The sequence below is a fragment of the Camelus dromedarius genome, chromosome 21, assembly GCF_036321535.1.
Source record: "Camelus dromedarius isolate mCamDro1 chromosome 21, mCamDro1.pat, whole genome shotgun sequence".
In the NCBI taxonomy this organism is placed as follows: domain Eukaryota; kingdom Metazoa; phylum Chordata; class Mammalia; order Artiodactyla; family Camelidae; genus Camelus; species Camelus dromedarius.
Genome location: NC_087456.1, coordinates 6,668,609 through 6,681,047, shown reverse-complemented (window position 1 = coordinate 6,681,047; position 12,439 = coordinate 6,668,609). Strand labels below are relative to the sequence as shown.

General features: G+C 54.3%; 1 protein-coding gene across 17 annotated transcripts in view; it reads right to left on the bottom strand.

Moving 5' to 3' along the window:
• Positions 1–3,571: 3,571 nt before the first annotated feature.
• Positions 3,572–12,439, bottom strand: part of NFASC (neurofascin) — a 175,465-nt gene continuing 166,597 nt past the window's right edge. For all 17 annotated transcript variants that reach the window (XM_031438737.2, XM_031438744.2, XM_031438746.2 and 14 more), the window contains one exon: positions 3,572–9,844. In XM_031438737.2, coding sequence (XP_031294597.2) covers positions 9,613–9,844 — 232 coding nt within the window. In that variant the 3' untranslated portion in view covers positions 3,572–9,612. The remainder of the gene's footprint in view (positions 9,845–12,439) is intronic.

Sequence of the window (12,439 nt, the reverse complement as noted above, 5' to 3'; positions counted from 1 at the left end):
GCATTTCTGTCAATTCCCAGATGATTCTGATGCTGCTGGCCTGGGGACCATACTGTTTTTTTAATTCTTGTTTTTTACTGAACTTATAGTCAATTTATAATGTTAGTTTCAGGTGTACAGCAAAGCGATTTAGTTACACACTTACATACATATGTGTATTTTCAGATTCTTTTCCTTTACAGCTCATTACAAGAAATTGAATACAGTTGTGCTCTATAGTGCCAGGGACCATGCTTTGAAACCAGTACTCTAATCTTTTTTCTGTGTCTGTTCCTCAGCTGTCCCTTATGCTGAATTGCCCCAGAGTTCTAAAATCTCTCCCTGTTGATACAGGCTTCTCCTGCTGCTGTCTGCAAACTCCCTACTCAGATCAATCCTGGACCCTCCATCTAACAGGATTCAGCCCTGTTAGAAGGCAACTGTGATTTTAAATATATGCTAAATAATTTGGTTTATTTCAGAGTGGAATAGTAACCCCCCCTCCCCCTGCCCTCCAGCCACAGCTTGCCCTCTGCTGTGGTCCCTTACTTGAGGCGGTGGGGTCAGGATTCCCTTTTAGGGTGGGTTAGATGAGCTCCTAGGGGACCCAAGCCAGGACTGAGAGTCTGGGACCCTGCAGACTGCTCCCAGTCCGCACAAAGCCGTGCTTCTCTGCCGTGGGGCCTGGGGTGAATTGGCAGCAAGTTCTGGGGGGGGTGTGGGTGGGAGTGGGGGTGGGGACCTGGGCGGTTGGGCCGCAGCTGTGGCTCCAAATTGCTCTGAGGCCCACTGCCTGGTCCGTGCTCCAGCAGGAACCGATATCAGACAAATGGGCTCTGATGCACTAAGCGGGGCGGGGGAGGCTGAAATGCCCCCCGCCCCTGCCTCCACCTAATATTATGGTGTTGAGCGGTACAGGCTGCCTTGATGAGAGGGTCTATAACGAATTCCCAGATTCCAACCCGCTGGGGTCAGCTGGGCAAGAGGGGAATAGACTTCACTCTTAATAAAGATTGGAAGATGACTTGTCCCCTCCCACTGGGTCAGTTAATCCAACTCCATGCTGGAGATTAGCATTTCTAATGGACTGGGAGGCACAGCCTTCAGAAGACAAGGATGAGGGATGACAGATATTCTGGGGGTCCCTGGGGGCTCTGAAGAGAGGCAGGCCTCTCTTTGTTTGGCCTCAGTCGAATTGAGATCAACGTTGTTCAAATAAGATGCTCTCTACATCTCCCCACTTCTGTCCCCTTGGGTGGGGTCTCCTGCTCTAAAAATGGGCCAGTGGGCCACCCTCTGCCCCTGAAATGTCATATCTAAGTTCAAAATCCAAATATCCCATATTCACAGAGGATGACACAAAAATCTTGAATTCACCTGGCCACATCTTTTTTCTTCAAAGGCACAGCTAGCTGTCTCTGACATTCATTCATTCACTTATTCATTCATAGTCATTCATTTTGTCCTTGCTGTGTGCCAGGCTGGCCTGCGGACACAGAGATGAAAAAATGGTCTCTTACACTCAGAATGTTCACAGTTCATAATTTAGTGAAAGAAACAGACAATAAATGTCATATGCCAACCCCCCATGAGAGACATAAAACAGGTGATCTGGGGACACAGAGAGGGGACCTCAGACTGTGCTGGGGTGTGTGTGTGTGTGTGTGTGTGTATGTGTGTGTGTGTGTGTACTTGTGTGGCCACATCAGGTATCAGGGAACACTTCCTGAAGCAGTGTCACCCGCACTGGTTGTTAAGTGTGTGTTACCTAGCACAGAGGTCATAGCCTGCCTTCCAAGAGGCCAGGAGAGCTGCTCTGTAAGGCAAAAGGTGTTTAGAGAGGTTTGGGAAAGAGGAACGAGACTAGAGTGAGGTGTTACAAGGCCTGGTTGTGAGTGTCAACTCCAGTGATTATGAACAATCCAGAAGGGGGGTCTGGAAAGTGGAGAGGAGGATGCTCCAAGCTGACCCACCTTTGGGCCACAATTTATTTGTTCAACCCACATTTACGGAGCCCTTTGTCCTGGACGCTATAGCATTGCTTTTGCCTACCTGTCTCCCATGACAGTCTGAGTTTCCTGAGGACTGGAACTCTGTCCTACTACTTTATGTCACTAATTGGCCCAGAGTATGTTAATGAATTTGTGCTTTTTAGCTGAACTGAATTGCCAAAGTTGAGAAGTATGAGAAATCATTGCAAGTCAGGGGAGCTGGAAATAGCTTGGAATGGCTAGAATTTAGTGTATATGTGAGGAGTGGTTAAAACAAAAATGAGGCTGCAGAGGTAAGGGTCAGATCATGAAAGGTCTAACATGTCAAATCAAGGAGTTTAGATTTTATCCTATCGTAACAAACTTTGGTATTGAAGCAAACTTGAAGGTTTCAAGGAAAGGAGTGACATGATCAGATTGGTATTTTAGAAGATCCTTTTGGTTGCAGTTTCAAGGGGGATTAGGTGTTCCACAGGAGGCAATGACACTGTCCATTCTGGACGAGATCCTGGACTAACAGTGGGACAGTGCAGTGGACATGAAGGGCAAATTTCTGAGACAGTCTGTGAACTTGAGATTGATAAGACCTTTCTCGTATTCTAACAAGTGAACGGGGAGGTTTAGGGTTGGTGTGTGATACATTCAATGATTCAGGAGGAGCCAGACCTGGAAACAAGGTCTTATTTTAATCTAATGAAGCAATAACCCCTTAAGTCAATGATCTTTTCTGAGAACTTCTGAAGGGAGAATAAACACAGGTGAGTTAGGCAGTTACTTGGTGGTTCTTTGACCAAGAGATCTGAGTCTGCATTTGCATGGGAAACTTTTAGCCCTGATTTTCCATTACTGCCTATAAACCGTTCATTATCTTTCCACACAACAGAACTGCCGCTCAGCTGGGCCCCCTCTCTGTTCCCCTGAGGGAAGGGCGGGGGCTTACCACGTCCGGGTGCGTCTCTTACCATGCACCCTGCCTGGCCGATGGTCGTGGGTCACTCCTCAGTGGGAATTTGCACAACTACAGGCCAAAGTTTCAAGAAAGGAGGGGTGGGGAAGCTCGAGCAGAGTCCCTAACCAACACCGCCCTCTGTTTCTTTCCCTTCTCCAGTTGCTTGTGGATTGAGATTCCTCAGTCTATTAGGAGGGGTTTTTGGTTTTTTTGTAAGCAGTTCTATTCATTCTTTCAACAATATTAAATGTCTATTCTGTGCCAGGCACAAGGCAGGGCATACGCTAGTGTTCTCCCGTCTCAGGGCAGGGGAGCAAAAGAGGAGCGGCCAGGAGGCAGAGCGTCACTGTACGTCTTTCCTTCTCCCAACGTCCCAACACAGAACTTTGTAAGAAGTGGTGGTGCCCAAGCACACATGCAGTTGTGTTGAATCAGGGGTGTCTCTATGGCTGTACACATCCCTATACCAGTCCCTCTATGTTTAAAACACAAATTGTGCCAACAAGTTCTCCAAGATAAGACTAAGTTCAAGATGGGGGCCGGTATCACAGAATTCTGTGCGTTATCCTGACTGGTGCCCATTTCTGTCATTAACCGCCCCCAACATCCCTCTTCTCCCTAGGAAGGAAATGAACAAACTACGTGGCCAGAGTTCATTTTGAACAACGTTTATTATACGTTTAGTGTTCTCTATACAAAAGAAATCAGTTTTTAATTTTACAGTGATTCAACAAAAAAAAAATTCCAAATAATTTGGCCTTTTCATTGCTCATGCAGTCAGTTTATAAGTCCACGTATTAGATGGTCCTCCACGGCCCAGAAGCCTTCCCTGCTGAAGGTCGTGCGTGACACCCTCAGATACTCATCTGTTGCTGACGTTGGTTAATGCAAAATAACTCGCAAAAAGGAAAGAATGTGATGTGAGAGGGGTTAAAACAAGGTGTGCCATGGCGAGTTAAATATTTAACCAATGAAAAGAAGATCAGACCAATTTGTGGGTGTGTGGGTATGTGGGAAGGAATGGAGACGTTGGGAGACTTCCCCGCTGAAAGGAACAAACTGGAAAATGTGTGTGTGTGTTGGGGGAAGGGTGCAGGGCAAGAGGTCCTCCGGGACCCAGTGTGGGTTGGGGTGGGGGTGAGGGTGGGACCAGGACAGAAGGCGGCCACGTCACAGGCGACTGATGCTCAGTGCAGGAGGAATGTGAGGTTGGCAAAGAGAGCTGGGAGCTGGGCAAAGGGACAACACTGACTGAAGATGTCGAATTTGGGAATCAGAAAAGGGAACAGGGCAGGGTCATCTGATCTGCATCCTTTTTGAAAAAGAAACAGAGAAGTGCACAAAATTCTGGATTTCTTCTCCCAGATTTTTGTGTTTATTGCTTCACTGAAGTCTACATGTGCTGAACTCCAGCCCAGCAGATCCCTGGGTGGCAGAGCTTCCACGGGCCCTGCTGCCCCTCGGCACCCTGCGGCCAAGGGTGGAGGGGAGAAAGCCCTCCACGCCTGTTCTCCCGAGGGGCACTGCATGCTGGTGGCCCGATGCGTCACGAAGCGAGAGACACCACCCTAGGGTACAGTGCAGGCTTCACAGTGACAAACACCAATCAGCTGTCACTCTCTGGTCCTGGCTTGGGTCTCCCCTTAACAGCCCAGCCAGGCTCACCACCGGCTGGCACAGACTGACTGCTCTTGGACTCAGAAAATCCTCTGTGTCTTTCGTTCGGGGAGGTATACGGGGATGTGGGAGAAGCAGTAAAGAGGAACGAGACAGTGAACCAGCAGGACACATCTTAAGTAACACCTCTGTTTCCTGGGTGGCAGCTGCGGTGAGATGAAAGAACACTGGGCAAGGAGTCAGAGGCCTGAGTTGAAGCCCTAACCTCACCTTGCTTCACGAGCTGTGTGACCTCGAGCAAGTCCCGAGATTTTAGTGTACCACGAGTCCCGGCAACTAGATCAGCTCTGTGACTCCTCTGCACGCTGAAGTCTGACCCTGTCCTAATCTGACCTTTTTGTCTATTTCACTTCCATCCTTACAATTAAGAAACATCCAGTTAATACTAATATACTGATAGAGGAGCACTGGTTTCGGGTGTGGACTGAGACACTGGTGGGGTCCAGTGGCTTCCCTGGATGGCTATCCTCCTTTCCCTTCATTCCTCTTGGAACCTGTCACAGGAAGGCCCATACTTAGTAGTGGAGGGAAGGAAAGGGTTAGCTGGGCAGGCTGGGGACAGTCACAGGTTGGCTTGAACTCCCATGGGGTGGCCCCTGCCTGGTTTAAAATCGGGGCTGCCTAGGAGTTGGGCTCTGCCCAGGGCACTGAGTGTCCTCATGACATTTCAAGCTCTATGTTTCATTCGTTTGAGTCCTCTGATTTTTTTTTTTTTTTTTAACATCAGGCGCTCCTTATATGCTATTCCTAAGCCATCAGGCAAAGCTCAAACAGGATCCACCGGGTGATTTTCCAGAGGATCTAACAGGGTGGACCAAATTACAACCATGGGCTTGTGTGTGTGTGGCAGGGGCTGCTGGAGTGGTGGCCGGGGTGTCTCCAGTGGGGAGAGTGCTCTGTGCCCGCCCACTAAGAAGTGATTCCTGGCACCAGCTCCCTCCAGCTGAGAGCCTGGGAGACCTTCCCGCTTCAGTGTGTTTGCGGAGCAGCCTTGCAAAGACTGAGGCAGGAGTGTGTGGAATCCTCACTGCTTTCCTCACACAGGTTGCTTGGGCTGCCCTGTGACTGGGGCTCTTAAAGATCTGCTGCCTGTGCTGTTCCTGGGGAAGGTTCCCTCCTCTTTGATCAGACTCTTTCTCTCTTGGTTTTGCCCACAGCAATCGCCCAAATGGGGCACGGTGTGGGCAGCCCCTCCCCTCCGCCCTGAGTTGGGAACTGCACCACACAGCCTGTCACATCTCGCCTCCAGCAGGCCTGGCTGTGGACTCACCCTCTTCAAGACAAGGACAGAACCTGGACTGTTCTCCCTGAAAGCGCGGCCCTGCAGTGGGACCCCGGTCTGCTGTGTGCAAGTGTCCGTGTGGGCGTGCTCCTGTGTGGGTGCTGGATGCGTGCAGGGAGGTGGTCCCTTAGCTGGAAAACCCACAAATGTCCTCAGATCTGTTTCCACCCTTTACTAAGGCTAGCTGTGTTCAGGGAAACTACGAAAGCATCATCTGGGCCCAGGTTGCGGATCCCCCTTGTGGGGTGAGTAGGATTGGCACTGTGGCCCTGAGGACAGGTAGACATTTCTCTAAGCCTTGAGACGTGCCAGGAAGGGGGTAGACCAGATGCCTCCAAGCCCTCAGGGCAGAGAGAAGGGGCTAGTTTTTAGTTTAAACTTAACCATCTCCTCAAAAGCAAGGTGAAAAAAGAAGGGTCACATTCACCATAACCCAGGCAAGGAGGGCGGCAGCTGTCCCCTGGCCCTGCAGTGGCGTACTCCCGGGACACCGGCCCCGCCCCTCTGTGGGGAGAGGTATTCAAAGGAGGGACTGACTAGGGGAGATGGAGGCACTAAAATACAGTTAAGTTAAGCATCTTGCCCCAAGGGGCAGAGTAAAGCAGCTCAGGAAGGAGGACTGTCCCTGCCTTGCCCAGCCTTGCGGACCCAGTTCTCCCTCCAAAGCTCCTCCCTTTGAGCCTGGAGCCACTGGCAGCTTAAACACTCAGAGTGCTGCCAGTCAGTGCCCACTGTGTCCCAAGACTCCACCCCAGGACTGCCAGCTCTGTGATGGCAGGGGCCACACCTGACTATTCACCGTGGTGTCCCCTGCTCAGACTGGCTGTTCAAGAGTATGTGCTGAGTGAACGAGAGGACAAATGAGAGCCCAGGAAGCCGCAGCCCTGCCGGCCGAGCACGGAATGTGAGACCACAGCACAGGCAGTGAATTCCTGGAGCCACTGCGCGATGACCTACGTCTCCTGCCCCCGCAGACAGGCCGGAGCACCAATGGAATCGCCCTCTCCTGGCACTGTTGTTGGTATGTTTGGGGTGGTTGCTTGAGAGCCCCAGCCGGCAGGGAGTGCTGGACAATACTGCTTTCCCACTGAGCCGGGTGGACTCTGGGCTCCATGGGAAATCGGCTTTCCTCTTCCTGACGGGGGCTGCCTCCCTAGCCCTGCAGCACACACACCTCTCTGAGCACCTGCCATCTTTGCTTGGGGTACACTTGGTTGTTCAGGCCCGGGTCTGCTCCTGCCTGCCAGGAAAGTCGTGATCACGTGTTGGGATGGGTACATCTCAGCAAGACGGACCTGGGAGGGGGCTGACGGCACTATCTTTGTACGCAAAGTGGGGGTACAGGGCCTGGCAGGGCACAGCCAAGGAGCAAAGACAGGCTGAGGACTCGCCTCTGCCCAAGATCCTCTGGCAGCAGGAGCCCTCTCTCTCCCTCCCCCATTATCAGTTGTGTGGGGGACTTTCTAGAGGCAGGGGATGGGTGTGACGACATCCCACAGTCCTTCTGGCCCAAAGAGCCTGTTTCTGGTGCAATGAGTTCCCTGGCGCAGAGGGTGTAGTGTGGGATGAGGGCCTGAGAAACTGATGACTCTGCTCAGATCCAGAGTGTTTTCTGGAAAAGCCAGTCTTTTCATTCAGGTCACAGGCACATTTCCCTGACAGTCCCTTCAGGGAGGCTGGGCCTAGGCTGCAGGAATGCCCAGCTGGATCTAGGCAGGTGTCAGAGGAAAACCAGGGGAGGGGACCCCAGAGTGGCTCCCTAGCCCCCTACTGTTCACCCTGTCCCCTTCCGCCAAGAGAGAGCTGCCCCTCAGGCTTCCGGGCAGCACACCTGGCTATGGCTTGGGCCAAAGGACGGTTACTCGCTCTCAGGTTCAAACAAAACTGGCTCAGCTCTGGGCTACACTTTCTTACCTGCAGACAGAGTACGTGTGTCAGTGGGCTTGACCTTCAGCTGACTGATTATTAAGTGATGCAAGCATTGCTAATACCTTTTGCGGCTTGAACTTCTGGCAAATAATGCTTCAATAAAATCTCTGAAAGATACAGCCCTGCTCCTGCCCAGGCTCCCTGGCAAGCAGCTGGAGGCTCCAATCAGAGGCTGTGTCTGTGGCAGGTGGTCCAGTCCTGGGGGTCTGCTTCACCCTCCTGAAACCGACACTAGCTGCAGCAACAGCTGAAGGGTTACTCTTAGGCTCAAGATCTCTTTCTCTCTCTCTGAGGCTAGGTACCTTTGGTTTTAAAATGGATTAGGTGGGGAGGATGAAGGCGGCGCCTTGGGTCTCTGAGAACTGCAGGTCCGTGAGTGTCTCCATCTGGGGCAACGGGCTGCTGGGCACGACTCGAGTGGCTGCTTCTGGCTCTGCTGTGACACTTGCATAGGCCACCCCGTTCTCCTTGAGACAGACGTCACTGGAGGCTTCAAGGCTTGCAGGGAGGGGCTGGGAACTGCAGGGACAGGTCAGAGCTGCATAAGGCATACGAAGAGCACTGAGTCCTCCTGTTGGTGCCGCGTTCTTGCAGGGGTCTCCTGATGTGTGAACACCCGAAGGGAAGGACACAGCGGCCCAGTTTCGGGGGCAGCAGGGCCCCATCCACACACGGTAAGACACCGGTTTCAACATCATACAGAGACGACAGTGGGAGCAGTGCTTTCCACCCCCAAGCAGCACACTTCACATCACAGGGGTCCAGCTCCTGGAGGGCAGCACGGACCCCGCCAGGTGGGGGGCACCCTCGACTCTGGACCCAGTGGGCATGGCCTTCTCTCCCACGTCCTGAGTTTCACTGATGGAGAGGAAGGAAGCCCAAACCCAGCCCTCTTCCTTGTCTCTCGAGGTGGGCACAGCTCCCCAGGGACCAGATGCCTGGTTGTCTTCTGCTTGAGGTACACGGTCACTGGAGCTGAAGTCCTTCCCGTCATCACCCACTCCTGTTCCTCAAACTCCTTCAGTCAGCGCAGCTCTTGTACTGGACACTCTGGAGGAAGGGGCAGGGTAAGCAAGGAGCAAGAGGTAAGCCCACCTCCCAACCGAACCAGAGCGAGGCAAGGAGGCCTGCCCACCCTCTCCCTGCCAAAAATACTGTCATTTTCCAGAAAGGAGCCAAGCCCAGCTCAGCAAACCGGCAAGGCTGAGGCGGATGGGTTGGGGGCCCGGGGAGGCGTATGGCGAGAAAGGCATCCTTCGGAAATACATTGGCCCAGCAGCGGTTTGAATACTATGTTCATTTACGGATCCGTCCTTTTTGCCTATCTTTGCAGTTTCCTGGGGGAGAATCCACCTATTCTTTCTTTTTCCAGGGACATTTCTTCAAAGGGAAGAGAAAAGGGAGATGTTGGGTTTGGAGGGGAAGATGGACAAAGCGAAAATAAAAGACAACGCGAAGTACTGTAACCAAGAGAAACTGGTGAGGGGCTATGCTGAGGCCGAGGGCGGGCAGCGTGGGTGGAGGCTCGGGGTGGCTGTGAGGCTGAGCGAGGGGCCCGGGCTCCCTCCAGCAGAGCTTAGCCATGGCTCCAGCTCGCCCACAGCTGGCACCCCGGGATGCCGGGGGTCATCGGGAGGGGGCTAGCGGTTGGCTGGGTGGTCACTGATCCTCACAGCTTGGCAGACGTCCCTGTGGTACCCTTGTCCCTGAAGGTGGTGGCGGCTTTGTGGTCGGTCTGCAGTGGCTCGTCTCCCCCTCTCCCTTCTTCCCACTTGCAAAGTAGTGGCTGTGCCTTGGGGGCTCTGTTAGGCCAGAGAATAGATGGCGTTGACAGGCGACGTGGCCTCCGAGCTCTCGTTGCCCTCTGTCTCCTCCTTGTCCTTCTTGACCGTGTACTGGCCGATAAAGGAGCCGTCCTCATTGAACTGGCCCTCACCGCCCTCGCCATAGTCCACCAGGCTGTCATCGCTCTCTTGCTGTTTGATGGTGCCGTCCAGGGATGTCTGGCTGCCCTGCAAGGGCTTGTTGTCCTCGTCACTGGCCGGAGAGAGACAGAGAATCAGGGCCGGCCCACCCAGTGCAGCCCAAACCCAGGTGGGGCGGGAGAGGGCCTCCAGCCTCCTGCCAGGCATGAGTGCTCCTCAGCTCAGAGGACGGGACCCCAGGGCTGACCCAGCCCAGCCCTCCATCGCCCTCCCTGGCCGACCAGTTCTACAGAAGGGACGCTGGGGCCTAGGAAGGACGGCATCTTCTCCCAGGTGAGGGGGAATGCGGAGCAGAGCTGGGATGGGGCCAGACTCCTGGACGCCTGGTCTGGGGTCCTCTCTGTGGGGGTGGGCTGCTCTCTGGGGCGGGAGCAGGCAGAGGACACCGCCCCATGGTGAGGCACAGCCAACTGCTTGTCGAGCAGGCGGGACAGGAAGGCTCAAGGACTGAGGGCTGTCAAGGACTTGGCGTTCTGGTCCCGAGGTATCACTGTGTGGTTCTGTGGCCTTGGGAAAGCCTCTCTTTCTCATTGGGCCTCAGTTCCTCCAGCAAGAGGATTCAACTAGCTTTGACTCTCCATAATCTGAGACTCTTTCTGGAAAGCTCTGCCCTTGGCAAAAAGCAAGGGTCTGGGCCTTAAAGAGACAAACCTCTCCCCAGCCTTTTCCCTTCTCTGTCTTGGTGGTGTTTACTCCCAGCTCTGGTTCATCTACAAACAGACACTGCTGCTTAGGGGCTAGCAAGGGGAAGAGGGAGGGGGGGCCAGCCACCTGAGACAAAACTAGCACGGCTCAGAGGGTCCTCCCAAGCCCCAGGCCCTGCCCTCAAGCCCCCTTTGTGCAAAGAGAGCTGGGAGTTAAAGAGGCATCTACCCGCTGAGAAGCCCACTGTGCCCCCAGGAAGTGAGGCACTCCGAGTGGGCTAGACATCTGTTCAGGCACCGCATCCCTTTCCCTGACTGGAAAACTCTGCTCTTTTAGGCTCAGAGGCAGGGACCAGGTGCTGCTGGCTGTTCTTCAGAGGAGAGACGAGGTCCCAGGCAGGAGGCAGCCGGACCAGCAGTGGGAGTCTGGGTCCCAGCAGGCAGGACCACAGCGGTGCCAGGCAGTCTGAGCAGACACCCCACCCCCTCCCCTGCCCCAGGCCACACTTAGCCCTTCCTGGGCCTGCGGCAAACGATGGCTGGGTTGCCATTGTGGTGAGCAGTGAGCTCTTGCTTCTAACCGCGGAGCTGGGCAAAGACAGCTGGCAGGGGAGGGCGGTGAGCCAGAGCCGGGGGAGCTGGGCGTCGGTGGATGGAAAGCTCTCAGCCCACTCCTGCCACACGCTGAGCGATTGTGGCCCCATTACCCGGCCTAACTGTGTTCTGTGATGGCAGAGCCGTGGGGGAGGCGGCCAAGGGAGGCGAGTGGGTCTCCGGGTCTGGCTGCATCAGTTCAGGCGGTGGAACTCACATTTTGAGAATCAGTAGATTCTAATGACCAGGCTCCTTACCCCACCTGCCAATCTTTTTGCACAAGCACCCTCCCCCTAGAGCCCTCCACACCCCCTGCAGGACGTGCCAATTGTGTCTATGTGGTTCTCAGGAATTCCAGGCCCCCCAAGCTAAATGCAACCACTGGACAGGATGGCCCAGCCTGGGTGGGAGGCAGGGGGAGGGGTTTTCGTGTGTACAGTTCTCTCGGGGAAAGGGGATCTAGGTCTAGAAAGAGCAGACCTCCTCTAAGGGAAGCTTGAAAGAAACCAAATGACGAGGGGGACCCTGGTCTAGTCACCTCAGCCTACCTTCCAGGAGACCTTCGAGAACCAGGTGGACAGACAAGGAGAGAGAAGCAGGGAGAGCCCCACCAGAGAGGTGCACGGGCAGCGTGGCGCCAGACAGCAGGGTGAGCCGATCTGCCTGGCCCTCTGGCCTGTCCCACCCAGAAACTTGGCTTTACCCCTAATGTGTGAATTTCAGCCCTTTCCCAGGTTCAGATTCATGGACTCATCCAAGTGGGGGCTCTCGGTTGGGCACTGCAGGCCTCCTCAGAGCCAAAGCCAAAGGGCGTGTGTGTGTGTGTACATGTGTGTGCACGGTGCGTGAGCTCATGCATGCGCCACCACGTGTGTGCCCAGCCTCAGTGTCCGTGGGCCAGAGGGTTGGAGTGGGGAAGAGGCAGGTGTTTTTGATAGCCTTGGTGTCCGGGGGAGCAGAGGTGCCTGCGGAAGTAGCTTCTCACAGCTCAGGTTACTCAGCCCTTTATTTGAGGACATCCTCACCCCATCCTGGGCTGCGCTGAGGGGAGAAGGCCTTTAGAACTGATGGCCAGGGAGTAGCTCTCGACCCACGGGGAAGCTGGGCCCCATCAGGGGTGCTGAGGACAGCCGGGGGTGGGCCTCTCACACCTGCCCTTTGGGGAGCTCACCCCGATGCAGGGACTGGATGGATAGATGCTGTCTATAAGCCACCAGATGGGCTCCTATGTGCGCAGTGGCTCTGCTGCCCATTGGTCTGATCCTGCTAGAGAGGCTGCTGATGGGCGAGTGGCAGAGGCCAGAGATAGGATAAGGCGAGGTCAGAGGACGATGGGGTGACTTGGTCCCAGAGGATGATGGGGTGGGGGTGGGGAAAGAGGGCTTTGATCAAAGCATTTCCTCCCTTCA